At 40.9% G+C, this 20,986-nt stretch overlaps 1 protein-coding gene across 4 annotated transcripts in view; it reads left to right on the plus strand.

The window, feature by feature from the left end:
* Positions 1 to 20,986, plus strand: part of taok2b (TAO kinase 2b) — a 27,420-nt gene continuing 6,434 nt past the window's right edge. The window contains exons 1-18 of one of the 4 annotated variants that reach the window (XM_056365978.1): positions 453 to 1,025; positions 4,127 to 4,267; positions 5,767 to 5,838; positions 5,937 to 6,038; positions 7,074 to 7,119; positions 7,237 to 7,333; positions 7,624 to 7,737; positions 9,012 to 9,103; positions 9,281 to 9,374; positions 9,985 to 10,066; positions 11,350 to 11,517; positions 12,303 to 12,509; positions 13,249 to 13,484; positions 13,590 to 13,830; positions 13,926 to 14,054; positions 14,248 to 14,451; positions 15,282 to 15,521; positions 20,253 to 20,465. In XM_056365978.1, coding sequence (XP_056221953.1) covers positions 4,136 to 4,267; positions 5,767 to 5,838; positions 5,937 to 6,038; positions 7,074 to 7,119; positions 7,237 to 7,333; positions 7,624 to 7,737; positions 9,012 to 9,103; positions 9,281 to 9,374; positions 9,985 to 10,066; positions 11,350 to 11,517; positions 12,303 to 12,509; positions 13,249 to 13,484; positions 13,590 to 13,830; positions 13,926 to 14,054; positions 14,248 to 14,451; positions 15,282 to 15,521; positions 20,253 to 20,465 — 2,469 coding nt within the window. In that variant the 5' untranslated portion in view covers positions 453 to 1,025; positions 4,127 to 4,135. Of the gene's footprint in view, positions 1,026 to 4,126; positions 4,268 to 5,766; positions 5,839 to 5,936; positions 6,039 to 7,073; positions 7,120 to 7,236; positions 7,334 to 7,623; positions 7,738 to 9,011; positions 9,104 to 9,280; positions 9,375 to 9,984; positions 10,067 to 11,349; positions 11,518 to 12,302; positions 12,510 to 13,248; positions 13,485 to 13,589; positions 13,831 to 13,925; positions 14,055 to 14,247; positions 14,452 to 15,281; positions 19,814 to 20,252; positions 20,466 to 20,986 lie in introns of those variants that run through there. The other 3 variants (XM_056365979.1, XM_056365976.1, XM_056365977.1) reach the window with 3 other exon arrangements.

Consider the following 20,986-nt stretch of genomic DNA (forward strand, 5'->3'; position numbering starts at 1 on the left):
TGTTGTGTTCTTTTCCACAGTTACAACTCCAATTTCACCAAATAACTCTATATAACAATACATATAGATATTGTAATATAGATTGCACATTTTATAATATAGAGTTCATCCATATTTGTCACCACTAATCGGTAAAAGTGGTTTCAGACTATTGTAAATTAGCCTACTCCAAAACTCAAAAAAAAAATCTTTACCAGTCCAAGCTGCTAAAATACAAAACGTCCCCTTATGGAAAACTGCGAAGTGAACTGAGTAAAATAGCTAATTGGTGTTGATTTGGATTAGGATTAAAAATTAAATTGTGAAGGAAAATTTCCTCTAATTTTTATGATAATTTTCATAATGAGGCAACGTAATTACTCATTTTAACAACTTGGAAAGTAACCACGTTAACCACGTAACCTCTTCGGCCACACTGTGACAACGTTTCGGCTCATGTGCCTGATTTAGAAGCGTCGAAGAAGAGCGCTTCCGTTTTCCTTTCGGCTCCCGCCCCGCTCCGCCATCATGAAGTCCTGAACAAAAACGGATGAGAGTCGAAAAAAATGGGGATAACACGAACTGGAGATGAAATCCGCCGACAGCAGTAACGTAATGACAGTACGAAGTGGAGCGCGGAGAGGACCCGTGGAAATTAATGAACCAGTCTTCCGTTGAAAACGTCGCAGGCGGCTCCTGGCGTTACGTTATTTAGTTAGCGGTATTGCTAACAGCAGCTAGAGCTAGCCTGTGGTTTTCCTCTGGAGACAGCTCTGCTGCTAGCTGGCAGGCGTCAGTCAGCAGCTAGCTGTCACTTTAACTGACTGGCACTTTCCTCATGTCAAGTCGTGCAGACGTGCTAGCTGTCCGTTTGACTGGGAGCATCAGGATGGAGGGGACTTCGAGTAAAAGCATCGACAGACAGAATGTGGTTTGTTCGTGTTGAATAGACACCAGTGCCGAGGAAAGGGGAGTGAGACCAATATTTTCCAGCCAGGCCGGTTAGCTAGCTCCAGAGCTAGCTACAGTGGATCCCAAAAGCCACGGTAAGACATGTTATAAATCATTCAGTATGCCAAAGTAGCCGAATGCGCCTCTCCACCTCTTTTGGCAGGGAAAAAGACCAGCCAGCAGCGTTAACTACCTCGTTTTCAGATAACGGAGAGGTTGACATTGACATGCAGGCTTGTTGTTGGCCTGCACCCTGAACACCCATCCAGCCTGGAGTTGTTGTTGTCTACTGTTGAATACATGTCATGTATTTATTCGGTGCACAAGAGCAAATCTAGCCTTTTTGACCAGCCAAGTGCAAAAGCCATCTAACTTGCTCAGCTGAGACGCACACTGTACATGATACTGATGGCAAGCACATATCTAGATAATTACCTCTCTGTCTCTCACCAGCCAAGGACAATATGCGTTTTGTTTCCCACAATATGCCCAGGGTGATCCAAGGTTTTCAAATTGAATGTAGGTTAGAGAGATAATCTTGGATGAAACCACATAATTGAAGTATTCGTTGCCTCTTCCTCAGTGTGTCTGGAGTGACTGTGACATGGATGGCTTTTAAAAAAAGATAGATTGAGAGCTTGCTTGAGGCTTGATTGCATGATATAAAGAACTTCCCATTTTTAAAGGGAACCACATGCTTCCTCTTTGACAGTAGTAAAATGGCCATGAAAGAAATGCTTGATCTGATACATGTTCATTTTGAAGTGTCTGGAAATGCTATGAATGAATGCTCAGTTGTTAAGTTACTGACCACTCAAAAAAATATCCAGCATGTGTTGCATTTCTTCATTAAATCCATGTTAAAATCCTAATGTCCCATGACATAACCCATAACTTGACAAACAGTGCATCACACAACAGTGGCTGTCTGCACTACAGCTGCATTAGTAAGCATACACTGTGCTCAGTTAATATACATATATTTTAGAATGGTTTGAGTTTCAGCATCTCTCCTCTCTTAAAATGGGAGACTGAAATGTGAGCCACAAGCATCACAAACAATCTGACTCTGTGTCACAAACACTGAACATTGATTTTCTGTTTGCACAAAGATCTTTATAGCAACTGTACTCCCCAAAATAATTGTGAAATTTGGTTCTAAAAGTCTGTGACTGTCAGTGAAATGATGTGTTTTAACATAGGCCTTCTCTAGTAGAGCAAATCTAGTACAGTTATTGCAGTGCTGTAATTTAATAATACCTAATCATTTTTACCTTGTAGGTAATTATAATTTCTAATGTAAAATGAAATGGAACTTGCTAAACATTTTTGAAACAAAATACTATAAACAAACTTATTTTAATTAATAGATGTCAGCATTTTTAAAGACAATACTTAATGTTTCCTTTTGATTTTGGAATATGACTTACACCATGTTTTTCTCACAATTTATAAAGCCATATTGCATTATAAATCACTGGTTCATTGGTACACATTTTCAGTGTCTAATAGCCTAATCTGGGTTTCCAATACCTACATATTTATTACAGAAACTTAGCCCTCGCTGCTTTATCCAGTCATGTACACCTCCTTTTCCATAAGTTGTCAGGAGACCTTCTATTAGCTTTTCAGAGATATCAAACTCTGTAGTGGTTAGAGGTTGTTATGCTTTAAAAAAGGTAAAACTTGTGGTTACACTGTTCCTACACAGTGGAAAGATCATTTGCCTACTAAACCGGTTGGCAGTTTACTTTTATCTTGTGAAATCTGGCCTACCTTTGTCTGCTGTTACTCACAGAGATGTCTTTCTTCACTGTTGGCCAGGCTGATTATGTTAAATGTCCTGCTCGGTCACAGTTCTTAAAAAAAAAAAAAAAAAAAAAAAAGCTAAGGAATCTGTATCGAGACTGTTGTTTATGTGTTAAGAAATTATGATGTTATCGGCTGATATAATCAGGTTTTAAAAATAAGTGCCAATATCAGTATCAGCCTCAGAAATCCAGTATTGATCTGGCTATATTCTGTACCATATATCATTTTAGTGTCGGATTCTCCTCATGACCATGATCTCAGCTTTAATTGATATATTTCTGTAGGTCTGAATGTGTGTTGTTTTAGCATCAACATGACATGTAATAAAGTAAATCAGGCCAGCCATGGTAAGCTATCTAAACATTTTACTCCTTGATAGAAAATTAAAACAATCAAGGTTTGCTTTTTCATGATTATGACATCGAACTGTCCTGGTTATTTACCTTTCTTTCATGGTTTCACACACGTCTCTGCAGTCTAACAAGGACGGTCATGCCATCACGTCACGTCACGCCCCTGTGAAGGACCGGTTAATGACTAGTCAGGATCACTCACTGAGGGGAATGATTTGTTTAGCAAACAATGGAAATATGAAGCTTTTTGTGTTGATTTTTTTGATTTTTGAATTGCCAAAGGAAAATGATGTTGCATCTGCCATTTTAAGATATGTTGATTAAAAAAAATAAATAAATAAAAGATAACATGGTTTTCATGCTTCCTCACTTCCAGTTGGATATAAAAGCTACCTAAACTGCATGCGGTGCTAATTAATTAATTAAGTTTTTCCAATGTTGTTCAGCCCTATATTTCTGGTGGAGAGGCAGATGGAGGATGATGGATGAATGGGTGGGTGGGTGGATGGATGGATGGTCATCTGAAGCTGATGGGCACTTTGATATTTTCCTTTCATATGAGTCAACACAAATTAGCATTTTTTTCATTCTTAGACAGTTGAAATGCAGGTGAGGAGAAGCTTTTACATATGAACCAAAGTGACTTGACCCTGTGGAGTGGAAAACACTGCATTGAGTGGCATACTAGTGTGTTAATTTTTGGTGGGATCAGCAGTACCAGTAGCCCTCTGACATTATAAAGAGTGATTTAGTGTTGATGTAAAAAGCATACAGATAGAAATAATATACAAATGAGGGTAGAGAAGTGCTCTGTGTAATGGAGAGACACAGGGATTTAGCATACATGTACTGCAGCGGTGCTCTAAAAAGTGATGATTAGCAAGCCACTGGATGTATAAAGCCACCAACATGTGTATTATATGTGACAGACTGGACCACATTTCCTCAGTGGCTCATGTTTCCAACACAAATGTTGGTAACCTTTCCAAATAACAGACGCTTACCCAGTGTGCCTCTTCCACGCTCACCAGGCGCTGGCCATGCCGTCGAGTGTGCGGGCCGGGAGCCTGAAGGACCCGGAGGTGGCTGAACTGTTCTCCAGGGAGGATCCCGAGAAGCTCTTCACAGACCTAAGGGAGATAGGCCATGGGAGCTTCGGAGCAGTCTACTTCGTAAGTTGCTTTTCCTCTGTGTTTGTGTATATATACATTATATATACACATATGTGATGGACTCTAACTTAATTTGGTTTTCTATAGTAGGTCTAAATTGTGCCTCTACTTCTGAGCTGTATGAACTAAAGTTGAGGAATTATTTTTTAACTTGAATGTAGAAAATTTAGTGACAAAAATGGTCCCCCTCTTATAAATCAATTGGACTTAGTGTGCAGCTAATATTTTGCTGATACAGATACAGCTCTAAAATATGAATATGGGCTTCTAATTATAAGGCAAATGATAATTAACCTAGCTGAAAATCTGTTCTTGAATTCTGGACAAAGAATTCTTGTTTTTCAGTCACACCGACACGCACTACTGACGAGCTATTGAAAGTAGTCTGCTTTGAGACCATGGAAAGTTTTGTCTGCTGCCACTTTTCACTTATGAATTTATGATTTTATAAATTTAAGACTTTTGCAGTATTGATTTCTGTTCATATCATGGTCTCTACAGGGAGAGACATGGCTAGAAAAGTCACTTATATTAATCTTGTAAATTGGCCGTTTAGATCAAGACATTTCAGAGAAATTTGAGTTATTGATACATAATGTAAGAAATGGAATACATATTAATAATAAAAATTTGATTGAAATTCATTATCTTGATCAAAGCCGTTGATTTGCTTTCTTGTTGTCTGTAAGTGAGACCAAATATGAAATTTTATATCACCTTGGACTTCAGAGAGAATTTTTTTGACATCAAATGCACATAAAATTTTCATTACAATTGTTCATTGTAGCAGTTCTGGGTATTTCAGGGGATAGTACAACCCAAAAGCTCTTGCACTGATGTGGAAAATAAAACAGCATCGATAAAATTAACTGCCGCTCTCTCGCATCATTTCACTGTGATGAATATAGTCAGAGGCAGGGTGGTTATCGGCAAGCAAAGGTGAGCACAGCGAAGGCTTGACAGTCAATGGGAAGAGTGATGTTGGGGGTCAGAGATGGTGTCTGTCAGACAAGAGGAGGGAAGCTAATGATGGTACTGCCAATTGGATCACAAGGTGGATAAACCATCAGCTAATGATGAAAGGTGGCAGTAGAGAGGAAAAGATAAAAACACGGTGATAGTGAAGCAGAACTTGTAAGTGGTGGATGAAAAGCTCTGGTTAATGAAGGGTGAAGAGGAGCTATTCATGGATGAAGGGATCGATGGGAGAGGAGGGCAGATGAGAAAAGAGAAGGAGACTCAGTAGGAATCCTTGTTTTTCTTTGTTGGGTCTGAAGTTAAAAATGGCCGACACACAATCCCAGAGTTCCCAGCTATTTAGTGAAAATACAGTATGTGGCATTGGTGCTGTCATCCACATCAAATGATCATTTACTTTCACTGAAATTCTGCTGTCAGAAATACAAAGCAGGGGCATCTCTACTGACAAAAGAAAACTGTGAAAGACTTGAGCAGAAGAACTAATTTCTCATCAGTTGTCCCTAACTTTTCCACATTAGGCCCACGACATCCGCACCAATGAGGTGGTGGCCATCAAGAAGATGTCCTATAGTGGCAAGCAGTCCAACGAGGTAGGACGTGGAAAAAGTCTAATCCCACTTCTTCTGTAGATGATCTGTTTATCAGTTAAGTTTTCTTATCCCTGATTGTGGCTCTGGTCGTGTTCCAGAAATGGCAGGATATCATCAAGGAAGTGAAGTTCCTCCAGAAACTGCGCCACCCCAACACCGTTGAGTACCGTGGCTGCTACCTGAGAGAGCACACAGCATGGGTAAGTGTGTGTGTGTGTGTGTGTGTGTGTGTGTGTGTGTGTGTGTGTGTGTGTGTGCGCACAATCTTAACTGTAACACCATCTCCATCACATTCATGAAAAACATCATTTTGAATGTACAGCAGGTGTCTCAATATGATCATGCTGTTACTTCACTCCCAGTAGCAAACAAAACAAAGATGAAAAATTTTTCACCTGGGAGTGTGGAAAGACATAATTCAGCAGCAACTTCAAACAAACAGGCTCGTGTCAACACAAGCTTTCATCCAACTAAAAGTTTCTCCTTCTTTTTGCTTCTGTTATTGAGCTTTCTCTCATTGATACAAATGAGTTAGCCAAAAATAATACAAAACAAATGTTTCCAGAAAGTGAGCAACCAGAGAAACTAAACTCTGCAGAAAGAATCAGAAAAGAGATCAGAAAACTACAAAAGTCTAGTTTGGACCTTCCTGTTTCACTTCCTCATTCACTCTCTCTTAGTTGGGAAGTCAACAACATAGCTTAACTTGATGTTGTAAAATGTAAATAAACAACAAGAAATGTCAACCCCTCGTCATGATATCAATTATAGTGGTGCCCAGTACTTCCTTATTTTGGCTATCAAGTGGTACTTGGGTCATAAATTTAGTCAAGGCTGAAACTGCAGTGAAAACACCCAAAAAAATAAAATGACTGCAACTTTCTGCTGTATTTTAAGTGTGTTTATAATGATGCACACAGTACTATATTCTTACTGTACATAATGACTACCCTGACACATTTAGCTTGTATGATTCAGACTTTAGGAGATGTTCCTGTTCTCTGGAAGCAAACCTCAGACCTCCATTTTGAAGTGGCCATGTGAACACTTTTCTGGGCTGCACCTTAGCTCGACAACAGCCTCTTACACTTAAATAAATGTACTGAGCTCTCAGGGAAAAGCGCCTCCGGTCCAAAAATCTCTTTCCATTCGGGTCAAGTGTGAAAAAGTCCTAAAAGTTGAGTGTGCTCCCTAAAATAGCATGCAGTTTAACACCCCCTCTGTCTCTCTCCTAGCTGGTGATGGAGTACTGCTTGGGCTCAGCTTCTGACCTCTTAGAAGGTAAGTACAAAAGAACAGAGGCAAATGAGTAATTAAGAAATAGTAATGAGTTAATTATATATTTCAGTTGTTGACATGAATGGTGCCTGATATCATCAAATATCTTTCTTCACCCAGTCCACAAGAAACCCCTTCAGGAAGTGGAAATAGCTGCCATAACCCATGGTGCATTGCAGGGATTGGTGTATCTTCACTCTCACAACATGATTCACAGGTGACAACCCCCCCCCCCCCCCCCCCCCCCCCGTTTCTTTTCTCACTATCTGTATCTGTTCTGTTCTCCTCCCCCACACTTCGACAAGAGACAAAACAAATACAGTGGAGAAAGCACAAACTGTGCTGCCTAAGATAAGCTTATGCAATGGTGTTTGTGCTCAAACACGCTGCAGCGACACATTCGAGTGCATCTACCAATACATTTTCTCTCTCATGTCTCTATTTGTTTTGACGTCCTCACAGTTGTTCCTGACTTGTCATTTTCTCTTGTCTGATCACGTGTCTCAGGGATGTGAAGGCAGGAAACATCTTGCTAACAGAGCCAGGTCAGGTCAAACTGGGAGACTTTGGCTCTGCCTCCATCGTTGCTCCAGCCAACTCCTTTGTGGGAACACCTTACTGGTAAGACAAAAGTTTCATTCCCATCATTATATGATGGTTTGAGACTGTTACTCCTGTTGAATTCATAAGAATTACACCATGTCATGATCCAGCAAAGCTTGTGCTCATGTCATTGTCAATCAGCTTTGCCAAACCAATTTCTACTAAAAAAATATTCTCCAATTGTACACCTCAAACCGTTCTCTGGCTCCAGCTTCTCAAATATGAGAATTTTCTGCTTTTCTCTGTTTTATTTAATGGTAAACTGAATATCTTTAGGTTTGTCACCTGTTGGTACAAAACAAAACATTTGAGGATGCAATTTTTGTTTGCCATTTACTATATATTTTTTTTTTTTAGATCAAACAATGATTTGATTAATCAACAAAATAATTCTTAGAATAATCAATAATGAAAATAATTGTTCAGTTTCATATATAAAACTGTGCCAGTTAATGAATGAATGTAAATTACTGCTTGGCTATTGCATAAGAAATGCTGACCATAAAGAGTATCAAACATGAGGTTTGATTTCACAAAAAGAAACTGAAGTCAAAGTGAAATAAAAGTGACTTAACAATTTTTGCTTTTTTCTATTTATTTACTGTTTTCAGTGTGTGTTCTTTTTATTTATTTTTTTATTTTTATATTAAAATGTTACAGTTCTTTGAAAATCCTACCTTTTTACTGATTACTACTATATTACATGCAGCTTCAGTAGCTTCAGTTTTATTTGCATTACAACAAACCTGAAATAGACATCTGAAAGGCTGTGCTTCATTTATTGTCACACTTGTAAAGGGAAAAGGTTCCAACAAGGTGCGGCCGTCTGAATGTCAGATTCAAATGTATTCAAAGTGTGCAGTGGAGTAAGAACCAAACTTGAATAACTTTGATCTGCAGAGTAACTGAGCCTTTTAATATCAAGAGATCTAGAGAGGCCAAAGTGATATATTCACATTGAGACACTGATATTTAGTTACATATAATTTATATATTTTTGCATAAATATATTTGAGGTGCTGGAACCAGCAGGTATTTAGTGTTTTACTGTCAGTCACCTAATCATTTCAACCTTACCTGCATATTTCTCACAAGGGCATCAGATTCCATTAATCATCAGCTACTGTTGTTGGTGCACATGAAGCAGCCTAACCCTCGTAATGTTCATGTCTGCCCATGTGGTGTGGACCCTGGAAATGACAGTGAGCCCTGAGGCTCTGTTCTCTGTTAGTCAAGGATCAAAGGAAATGAGCTGAAAATGGCTGAATCGCTTGGTTGTTTCCTCCATGCAGGATGGCCCCTGAGGTGATCCTGGCCATGGACGAGGGTCAGTACGATGGAAAGGTGGATGTGTGGTCACTTGGCATTACCTGCATAGAGCTGGGTAAGAAATGGCCATAAAATGGTCCACAAGTGTGTGTGTGGGGTTTTTTTTGTGTGTGTTCACAAAGCTGAAAGCATCCAACCCCTTTCTTTGCTTTCTCCTCTTTTCTTTTTTCTTTGTTCTTGCTCTTTATCTGCCACTCTCTGTCACGCTATGTCATGCTTTCTCACTCTCTAGCGGAAAGGAAGCCTCCTCTGTTCAACATGAATGCTATGAGTGCCTTATACCACATCGCCCAGAATGAGAGCCCTGTGTTGCAGTCTAATCACTGGTGAGAGATAGTGAAATTTCCTAACTGGTCCTTAGAGGCGAATATGAATTTTGTTGGACAATGAGATATAATGTGCAAAGAGGAGCTTCTTACTTATGTTGCTTCAGATTATCTTATAAATGTGACTTTCATAAAAGAGCTGCTAATGTTGAAAATCTTTTAACATAATGTTTTTCAAAGGATTGATTGAATTTATGATGTTACATACTAGAAGGTGTACACGGTGTATGAGAATAAACATTTTAGTTTGTTGCAGTTAGTTGAGATTAGGCAATAAACAAGTGTTTGTTACATGGTGCTTTCGGATCTCAGGGAAGTTACGTTGGTTTTATCATCTCTGTTCAATATAAATAAAACCCTCAGCACTTCCTCTGTTGCACTACTGTTCTTGCACCAGTGCACCATTAACTAGGTAACTCTGAGTGGCCTTAAAATAAATGTGTTGTGAGATCCTGCAATACAATATATTTATTATGAAAAAGCTTTAAGAAAATAATATAGAATAGAACACATGAATACGTTGGTTTATGTAGCAGTTGAACAACACTTAGTTGTCACTTATCACAATATAATAGGTGCCTTTTTATATAACATTTTTTGTCCTTTTCAGGTCGGATTATTTCCGCAATTTTGTGGACTCCTGTTTGCAGAAGATCGCCCAGGACAGACCTACCTCTGATGTGCTGCTGAAGGTACATTGTTGAATGTTGTACATTAAGGCAGAGAGAGACTTGTGATTATTACATTGTTAAAGATTTTCTTTATGATTAAGCAAAGAGGAAATCTGAGTGAGTAAGAGGAGCTTTTAACCAGCAGACAGATTATTTTAAATGAAATGATTAGATATAACGTGTACGTTCTGATAAAATAATGAAATGTACATTAAGTTTATGCCACAAAGAGCTCTCAAGCGAGGGTTTTAGCCCCTTGGATTGTATAGCTTTGGTCTGCACAATGATGTATTATTGTGCAATACTCATTAGTGATAATAGTCATATTAAACGGCATGAAGACATTAAATGTAGCTGTTTTGTACAGCGTGTGTTCTAAATTAAAACAGCTGCTTAAAAATCAAGTGCTCCCCTTTTTCTTGAGCTACAGCCAGCTGTTGAGTGTTTAATGTACACTATAGTGGTCTCTGATGGCTCAAGCATGTGCTGGCATAACAAGCAGGTCAGCTCGTTGCTGTTGGGGAAATAAATAATTTGGCAGGCACTTCAAAAAAGATTTTCCTACCTTGACAAAGGGAAATAGTGACAGGAAGTTCAATGTGAGCGCTAAACAGTCGTCATCAGCAAGGAGCTTTTCTAAGTAAAGCTAGGCTGAGTCATTTAGTTGATGTGCTGACCCATATCCTTCATGTCACTAATGGGTCCAGTATATCCTGATGGGGTCGATTTGATTAGTGTTTTTTTTTTTCATTTCCAAATACACACTGTAACACAATATAAACTGGCTGTTGATAACATATATGTATTTCTGCAATTTGGCATGTTCTGATTTGTATAGCCAGCTACCATTAGTCCTGCTGTGACCTGCAGCTGAGTCTATGTCAGATAATGTTGGAATCCAGCCAGAGACCCTACCACCATCCCCAGTCAACTAGAAACTTACTTGAAGTGCTTGTGGAGATGGATCCACAAGTGTCTCTAATGAGAAAAACTGTTGGAAACATGATGTTTCCTGCCCATCAGTCAAATCATTTAAAATGCTGAGACAAGGCCACTCACACACCACCCTTATCATTAAAAGAGGCCTGAAGTTACACGACTTACAAATTCAATTTCTTCACGTAATTGGGTATATCGCCTCAAGAAGGCAGATGTTGCAGGAGCCCCTTCTCCTTTCTTCTTAAACTGCTTATTGTGGTTGATAAAAATAATCCCTGAATTAAGAAAAATCAAGATCAGCATCTGAGGCCAACTGTTTCTGTCCATTTCTGTCTCTTATTCTCTTAACCTCTCCATCCACACAGCACCACTTCCTATGCAGAGAGCGTCCCATGACAGTTGTGATGGATCTGATCGCACGCACCAAGGATGCTGTCCGCGAGCTGGACAACCTTCAGTACCGGAAGATGAAGAAAATCCTCTTCCACGAGGCACACAACGGTCCCGCACCAGAGGGAGGTGATGAAGAAGAGGTAAGAATGAGACAGAGGAGGAGGAAGAGGACAACAGAGCTGTAGGGAGACATGAGGTGGGGAAAAAAGGCAGGGAGGTTGTAAAGTTTAGAGTGACTGATGGAATAAATACTGATTACTACTGGCTTTCAGATCTTACTTTATGTTCCCTTTAAACATGGTTTGGATTGGGCTGATTTTGTGAAGTGAAAACAGCTTTGCCTCAAAATTGTGCAATGTGTCACAGTGTCTCGAATTTCCTGCTCACCACAAGCATGAAACAAGAACACTTTAAAAGATGCCATGAAGAGACTGTGTATGAGGGTCTTTTGTTCACTACTCCACGCTGTCTTTATAAATGTGAAATAAAAATTTTCCAGCTTCCTTGAAGACAAACCCTCCAAAAGCTTTCTTTTTGATGAGAAGTTTGTATCGGGGCCTGTAAGGGAAAACAGCTGGTTTTAGCATCCATCCTGCCTTTGTATTGTACTTCTCAGTATATGCTGTGAACTTAGAACCTCTTCCTCTCCATACAAAGGCCTTTGTTTCCATTAACATTTAATTCCAGTTGGCTGTTTCCCCCCAAAAGGAAATGATGGAATTCAGAGAATTTGGGGCTGCAGTTTTCTAGAGTGTAGGCCTGTGTCTCACTCCTAGTATGTTGCAAAGTTTTACTGTATGTCTGCTCAGAAAGGTTTTCACAGGATAAGCATATTTATGTAGGCTATGAAATATCACCCTGTGAATTAAAGAAAATCCAATCATCATCCTAAACAAGGGTTATTTTCCTTTCTCCTCTCCACCAGGATGTGGAGCAGTATATGCTGCGCACCGGCACAGTCAACAGCATGGAGAGCTCCCACTCTCTGCCATCCATGTCAATCAGCGCCAGCTCCCAGAGCAGCTCAGTCAACAGTCTTGCAGATGGCTCTGATGACAGCGGGGAGATGGCCATGATGCAGGAGGGAGAGCACACCGTCACCTCCAACAGTTCAGTCCTGCACAAGCCCCTGGTCAGTCTAAATTATTAACTCTAGTCCAAAGTCCTGTCCCTCCCAAACCCCTCTTTGACACATCCGGCACTGTGTCCATCAGTTTCACTTTGAATCTTTTAGGTATCTTAAAAGAGCGAACAAGAGGCTTCCTGTTCCAGACTTACATGTACTACGTCCTACTTGGAGGAACATGTCAGATGAAGATGTGTCATAGCACTGAGTGAATTGTGGAAGGATATTGGCAGTGCACCTTTAGTGTTATGTTTTTGTTCTGTGCTTCACTGCACTTTGCTTTGTTTAATTTGAAGTACTCTGCATAACTGAAATCCTGGAGTTTGACAACTATTTTTACCACATTGGCTGCAGATGGCTCACAGGGGAAGCTGCTCTGTAATTTTAGTACCAGTTCCACACATGCAAACCTGCACCACCTACAGAAAAAGGAAAGCAAGAGCAGCACCAATTTAGACCTGCAGATGCTCAACAAATATGTCACTGTTGCCACCTACAGAGTAAAGCAGAAAATCACGTTGCAGCATGGTAGTAGGCTCACCACACCAGCTGCCAAAGCTTTAAGGTGTGGCAGACTTAGTGCTTCCACTGAGTGAATCCTCGCTGAGCCAAAGCCCCAGATGAAGTTAAATGACTAGTGTATTTAATATTTAGTATTAGGATGACATTTAGTTGAAACACCAGTCAGTTAAAAATTCCTGTCCTTAATTTATTTTTTTTTCTTTGCTTGGTCTCCACTGTGTAGAGCCATGACAACATCTACGATGATCCCTATCAGCCAGAGGTTGACGCACAACGAGAGGTCCCGTCTGCTGGCGGCGGCGGCGGTGGAGGAGGAGGAGGAGGAGGAGGTGGAGGAGGAGGAGGAGGAAGGCGCCGCAGAGGCAGAGACCATTTTGCCACCATCAGGACAGCCTCGCTCGTCACTCGTCAGATCCAGGAACACGAGCAGGGGTCAGCCCTGAGAGAGCAGATGTCTGGGTAAGACAATGATTGTGAAACAGGACGCAGCAACATTTGAACTTAGGAGAGAAAACAAAACAAAACCTTCAGTGAAAACTGATCCCGGTCTACATCTCCTCAAAGGTACAAGCGAATGCGGCGGCAGCACCAGAAACAGCTGATGGGACTGGAGAACAAGCTGAAGTCAGAGATGGATGAGCACCAGCTTAGACTGGACAAAGAGCTGGAGAATCAGAGGAACAGCTTCTCAATGGAGGGAGAAAAACTTTCCAAGAAGCACCAGGCTATCCTGGAGAAGGAGGTGAGGATTGAGTGGTACCCAGGTACCCAAGAGTCTGCTGCAGTTTTTGACATCCAGTGCCTCGTAAGTGCAGTAAATATTCCCACGTTCTGCAGATTCCCTCTTTATTTAGTTCTGTTTAAATTCCTGTTGTTAATGAGATTGTGTGTTTTTTCCAGACAAAGGCAGTCCTGACTGAGGAGAAGAAGTTCCAGCAGCACATACTGGCCCAGCAAAAGAAGGAGTTGACCAGTCTGCTGGAGTCCCAGAAGCGGCAGTATCGACAACGCAAGGAGCAGCTCAAAGAGGTGCTGATACCACATCCAGCTGAAACCACATGGATAGAAACACACTTTTTGTTTTGCATAAACCGGCAGCTGTTGATCAGTTCTCTGTGTTTCTGATGCCTCTATCCAATTGATTTCAGGAGAAGTTAACATTCAGCACTATCCTGCAACTTAAACCGGACTAAAAATTTAACTAATAACTGCACTGTTTCAGGAACTGAACGAGAACCAGTCGACACCAAAGCGAGAGAAACAGGAATGGCTGGTGCATCAGAAGGAGTGTCTGCAGCAGCTGCAGGCGGAGGAAGAGGCAGGCCTGCTGCGACGGCAGAGGCAGTATTATGAGCTCCAGTGTCGCCAGTACAAGAGGAAGATGGTGCTGGCACGCCACAACCTGGAGCAAGACTTGCTGCGAGAGGTACCTCATCTTTTCTCTTTCTTTTTTTTTGATTGGCAATCAATGATGAATTAATTCTCCTAAAAACATTTTAAATAGATGGAATTAAACAGAATTCAAACACATCAGTTTCAGTGTAGTACAACATACAGTATATACCAGAACTGTCAGTTTACTATATTTATTATTTAACTCTAAATAACAACATTTTTTAGAAATTTATCAGAATTTTGAGCACTCTAACTTTTTGTTTTCTTTGAGTAATGTGGAAGTGGATATGGAATAAATGACATGAACAGTAAAATCATAATCCGTAAGTTAAAATAATTATACATGTACCTTTAATGTAATGTATACTTGTAATATACCATTTTCCAACACAGTGAGGCCTGCACTGAGTTGTCATAAATAATGCACTTTCTTTTTTTGACTTTTAAATAAAAGATTAAAAGAGAGGTGGAATGGGTTTCCACTGTTTCCAACACATCAGAAATATACTTGGCGTGCTTCACATGTGTATTCAGGGAATAGACAAAACATTAGAAAGATCTTTGAATAAAATCTAGTCCAATACGAAAACCACTGCTCACTGCTACCCTTTAAAAATGGCTGTTGAATCAACACCTCTTATTGGTGTTGTTAAAATTGTATGAAATATAAACAATGTCTTTTGATACTAATTATAAGAAATATGTCTAAATATCTAAAAAAAATGTAATATATAAGAAGTATATAACCCTAACCTTATCTATCTCACATACTCAGATGTACTTTGGCAGGCTGCCCGTGCATAGTCCTGGTATTATAACATCCTTCCTGTCTCTTTCTCATCATCATCTTCTCTTTTCTAGGAATTGAACAAGAAGCAGACTCTGAAGGACTTGGAGTGTGCAATGCTGCTGCGTCACCACGAGTCCACCCAGGAGCTGGAGTTCCGCCAGCTGAGTTTGGTGCAGCGTACGCGGGCCGACCTTATCCGCACGCAGCACCAGACGGAGCTCACCAACCAGATGGAGTATAACAAGAGGCGTGAGCAGGAGCTGCGTCAGAAACACGCCGTGGAGGTCCGCCAACAGCCGAAGAGCCTCAAAGTGAGTGAGAGCACCCAGAGCCAGGGGTCTCCTGAGGAGGGAGAGAGCCACACAACAGAGGGGCCGAGCGGCAGCTCGGACAGTGAGGCCGGGGTGGTAGAAGTGGAGGCGGAGGGTGAGATAGAAAAGATGGGGGACGTGGTAGCTAAGGAGTTGTATGATGTTGGGGATGAGCTTGATGGAGCGGTGGTGGAATTCAAAGATGAAGGTTTTACAGGAGCAGAGGAGATGGAGGGAGCGAGTGTCCCTGAAAGGAAAGATGAGGCTGATGATGAGAATAGACAAAAGGGAAGTGATGACAGAGAAGATGAGGGTGGGAAGGAGGAGTGGAAAATAGATGAAGAAGGGGCAGAGGTGAGGGAAGTAGAGGGAGTGCAGTGGGAGTACGAGGAGGACCACAGTAAAACTGCACATGTAGACACTGATGAAGATGAAGAAGAGGGCAGGGGCGTGGCTGACGGCTGTCCCTCAGAGCTCATCTCATTCCCATCCCCAGAAAAGAGACGTCACCGTCAACGAGAGACCGATGAGCTCTCTGAGTTTTACTTCCCTGACACCCCGGAGGAGCTGGAGGCCACACCCATCTCCACCCCTCCTCCCCCTCCCCCCACCCAGACTTCTTTCCCCTCACTCTTCTCTCACGCCATCTGCCTCCTCCTCTCACTCTCTGTGGCTGCCCAGCCCTCCAACCTCACTTTGCTGCTACTCTCCATCTTCCTCCTCTCCCTGCGTCGTTCCCCGCCTCTTCCCTCGGTGGCCTCAGTTATTCTCTCTGCTGAGCTCGCCCTATTGGCGCTCTTCTTCTCATACCTCTTCCTTCGCTCCTGCTGCTCTCTGTCTCTTTCCACCTACCTGTCGCTCAGCCTCTGGGCCAGCGGCATCTTTAGTTTAGGACTCTCCTTCAGTTTGGGGATTTATTACATCCCCATGATTTTGATCTCAGCCTCCTTCCTCAGCTCTCCCTCCCTCTTCCTCTCCCTCTACTTGGTGGTGGTGCTGATTGTCAGGCCGGCCCGTGACTTCCTCCAGCGCGCACCCCGCAAAGTCAACCGCCTCTGCATGCGAGTCCTTTTCCGCCTCCCCAAACCCCTGTTTGCCATGTGCCAGTCAGTCCTGGGCGGTATGGCTGAGCGTAACCTCTATGAGATGTTTCCCAAAGCAGGGCGCAACTGGGGCGTGCGCCAGTCCAAAATCCCGGTCCCCCTGAAGAGCTTGCCTTTAGAGTATCAGGCTGGCTGCTGTAACGCCTCTCCCTTGGCCAGGGGCCTGCTCTGGGTGAGGCGTTTCAGTAGACGCCCCCTTGGGGTCCTTGCAGACCTAGCTAACTCTGTAGTGCTTAAGCTAGCTAGACAGGCCCTTAAAAAGCTCCCGCTCAGTGTCCGGATCAAACTCCAAACTCTGGGCCTCTTGAAGAAGCAGGTCCCGAGCAGACTGCCCCGACTGCTGCCCAGGGAGGTGAGGGAGAGGAGACAGAGTGAGAGGAGGAGGAGAGAGAGGGAGAGACAGAGGAGGGAAGAGAGGGAGAGGATGTTTCGCGAGGACGGCAGGTGGGAGTGTGGGTTAAGACGAACTTCATCTGGAAGGTTTGTCAGGGGGAAAATTCGGCCGTGGAGATAGTAAGAGTGCAAGACAAATCGAAGGAAAGCGTTGGAACATGTGCTGCTGGTTGTGTGTGTGTGTGAGTGTATGTATGAGCATGTGTGTGAGCGTGATCATGATTGTGCTCTATGTTCCATTGTTCAACCATTGTTTGTGTGTCTTTTTGATTTGGGCCCACATGTCTCTCTTGTTCCATAATTCCCAGACTGGTTTTTGGTCACATTTCTTAAAGATGAGGTGTATTTTCCCTGCACACACATACACACATCTGTGCATCTGTGTGCGCTGGCTGAAAGTGATTTTGGCTGTTGAAGCTCATCCAAATAAGCGTACATTATGTGTGCACACAAGCCGTACTGTTGAATCAGTGGGCTCTGCAAATGTAAACCTGCAGTTGACACCACGGTTACTGTACCAAACCCATTTCATTATTGTGCTTTTTGTAAAAGTTCCTTAAAGTTTCTTTAATTTTATTATTTTGCTCTTAATTTGTAAGACAAATGTTTTTATGGTTATTTTTAAGACCGTTTTTGTGCAATGGTTTGTTTTTCTTTATAGTGGTCTTATTTCATAGGGTCTCATTTGCGCACTGTTATCTCAGTGCCCAGAACAAATATTACAGTGTTGCGTAGCTTCATGGCTATAACTCCACTCCCCAATGCTGAATACTGTGAAGAAAAAAGATGCTTAATAATTTCACTAACATCACCCTGAACACTAGCTCTCAGTTAGTAAATAAGTGCAATAAACAGCTGAGCAGAAATATCCAGGACCACATGAAGAGATCCACTATTATTTGAAACATGTTTTCTATGTTTAGAAGTGGAAGTGGAAGATGGTTAGCAGAAGGTCTTACTTTATTGGACTTAAAATAATAAAGACTGGGGCCATTTAGCTGGAATATAAAACCCACCCAGTTCATTGTTCCATGTTTAGATATCAATAGATATTATTTACAGATGGTGAAATCATTATATTTCAGATTCTAGTTAGAGCAACTGTTTTTATTGCGCTTTTTGCAATAATCTTGTTATGATTTACCGTGTAAACATTTAGATATTTTTCCCCTTAATAATCATATGAATCTACAGCAGTTGAGAGCCTAGTTACAGCTGTTTACACAAATGTTAATAGTCTGCTGTGAAGTGACATATCCTGAATTTATGGTGGACACATAAGAAAACAGATATACTTGGAGTAGTAAAAGTATAATATAATAAAAGCCTATTTAATATTTCAAGTAAGTTTAATTTATATGAAGCCATAGACAATCTTTTGAGACATGCAATCATAAAATAAGTCCAAAGATTGAAGAAACTACTGAATGTGAAAGAAGATATCCAGTTATGGCAGACCTATGTTTAATTTTGCACTGTCTCGAAGACCATTCAGAAGTTATACCAAATGTAGGAGAACAGATCACAACAGATCAATTATTTTTCATTTTTATGTCAATCAACCAGTCAGTTAATTGTTTCAGCTCTACATCAGTCGGACCAAAATGAAAGTTGACATGGTGCAGTTTTTATCTCATACCTTGTTGCAAATTTTAGGACTGAAAATTCTCTGATGTGCACATTTGAGTAAAATGAACCAAAATTAGTTGGAAAATTTGCAGTTGTTGTCATGCATAGGTCTGTCAATATAAAGATTTAAAAATTTGCTAGTCTGCAAGGGAAGTCCGGTTAAAATGCTGATTATATAAAAAAAAGTTCCCTGTCAATTGAGCCATTCACATGGAGGAATATTACTGAGTAGGAAACGTCAATCTTAACTGTACTTTGACCCAGGGGAACAAAAAAGTAGGGCACTTCTTTTTGAGTGACCTCTGTTTGGGAAGTCTAGCTTTAAAAACATTTTATAAACATTGTTTTATTTGAATGTAACTTTTTTTTGCCATTGGTTTTACATTTGTGTTCCAGTATCAGTTATTTCCTGTTCCTCTGTGTATGTTTACATGTTTGTATTCTGTTTTGTTGTGACACCGTCTGAGTGTTTGAGTTTCCACAGAGTTATATCACATTGAGTTTTTTTTTTTTTTTTTTTTTTTTTTTTTTTATTTAATTTATGCAGTATTTATAAGACTAGTACTGCATTCTGTTTGGCAGCCATTTTGTTGTCCTCTTTATTCTCATTTTAGCTGCATGAGTGTTTGTTGGCATACTGTATGGCTGTGTACTCGCAGGCATAGAAAGATATTTTGTCATACTTCCAGATTTTTCTTTACACAAAAAAATAAATTCTTTTGTGTGTAAAATCATTGTCTTGTTTGTTTTTATGATTTTTGTTTCCATTATTACCATGTCTTCATTTGTTTACTTTTCCCCTGATCTATCAACAAAGCTTATTGTAAAGAAATATCCTTTTACCATTTTGTTCATCATCATTCCTCCTGTATCATCACTCAGTTTATCTCTGTTGTCATCTGTTGCGCCCCTCCCCTTGTGTACAATTCACCTAAAAATAACGCCAGCAGGTTCTCAGACTTTGTTTAGAACAATTTCTAATCAATTGTTTCTGTCAATATATAAGGTTGAAATGAAGGATGTGAGCTGACATATATATATATATATATATATATATAATGTGCATGGAAGGATGGAATAAGAATTTTAAATTATATCTTTTTCTGGAACAGATTTTAAGTTAATTCTTATGTTTTAGTTAATTTCTTTTCAAACACTGAATTTAAATAGCCCTGCTCAGTATTCATCACCTGACAAATGCACATGAAGGTTTATTTTTCATCTATAGCTCAACCTCTATAATTAGGTGTATGTAAATACCTTTAAAAGTCAAACCAATATTGATTGGGACTGATCAGTGTATAGTCATTTTAATTCAAAGGTTAAGTCATTTTTTTTATTGAGTGATAAGAAACAGGCAGTAAGTATTTAAGTATTTTTCTATAACATAAGATTTTCACGACATAAGCAACAGTTAAAAAAACATATGTAAGTATTATGTATTATGAGATTAACATGCAAAAGTTCAGCTGATCTCTCCCCAGGATGCTGTGGATGTGGTTCGATCAGTACAAACTCACCTTTTCCTGACTGAGCTGCAAATCATTTATAAAACCACAGGAGCTCTTTAGCCCAGCTGCTTCCATCTCTCTTCTCTCCTCTCCAGTCCAAAGAGCTTCAGATTAAGCGTCAGTTCCAGGACACCTGTAAGATCCAGACCCGTCAGTACAAGGCGCTGCGCAACCACCTGCTGGAGAACACGCCCAAGTCGGACCACAAGGCCGTGCTGAAGCGGCTGAAGGATGAGCAGACTCGTAAGCTGGCCATCCTGGCCGAGCAGTATGACCACTCCATCAATGATATGCTGTCCACACAGGCTGTGAGTAAGGCAAGGAGACGTCGTTCACTTCACACTCACACCACACCACCACTGCTGTGCCTGGCCTGGGGGCCTTCCTGCCCGCCCGCCCGCCTGCCTGTCTGCCCGCAAACCAGCCTCCTCCCAGTCCCTCGGTGTTAATCTCCACATAAACCCTCATCTCTCAGTTTTATACCAAATGATCTACACTATCCTTTTTCCTCTTCCAAAACATCTCTTCCCCCTGAATATTTGGGAGAAATAATCATTACCTGACCTGCCTCAGGAGATAGACACTAAATAGAGATGACAGCTTAAAGAAAGAAAATGTGTTGGAGGTCCAGCCACATCGTAGAACTTTAATTTCCAGCCACATATATACATTACTCCACATACAGTATCTTTAACAGAGAACTCCATCAGTTTAGCATTGCACTTCTATAACTCACAATAGTTTATTGATGAATTTTCTGTCTGTTTTTGAAGAACAGTTGTTTGTGAAGAGCAAGAGTTTAGTAGGAAAGTTTTTTCTTACCCCAGAC

The sequence above is a fragment of the Seriola aureovittata genome, chromosome 21 (assembly GCF_021018895.1).
Source record: "Seriola aureovittata isolate HTS-2021-v1 ecotype China chromosome 21, ASM2101889v1, whole genome shotgun sequence".
NCBI lineage: Eukaryota > Metazoa > Chordata > Actinopteri > Carangiformes > Carangidae > Seriola > Seriola aureovittata.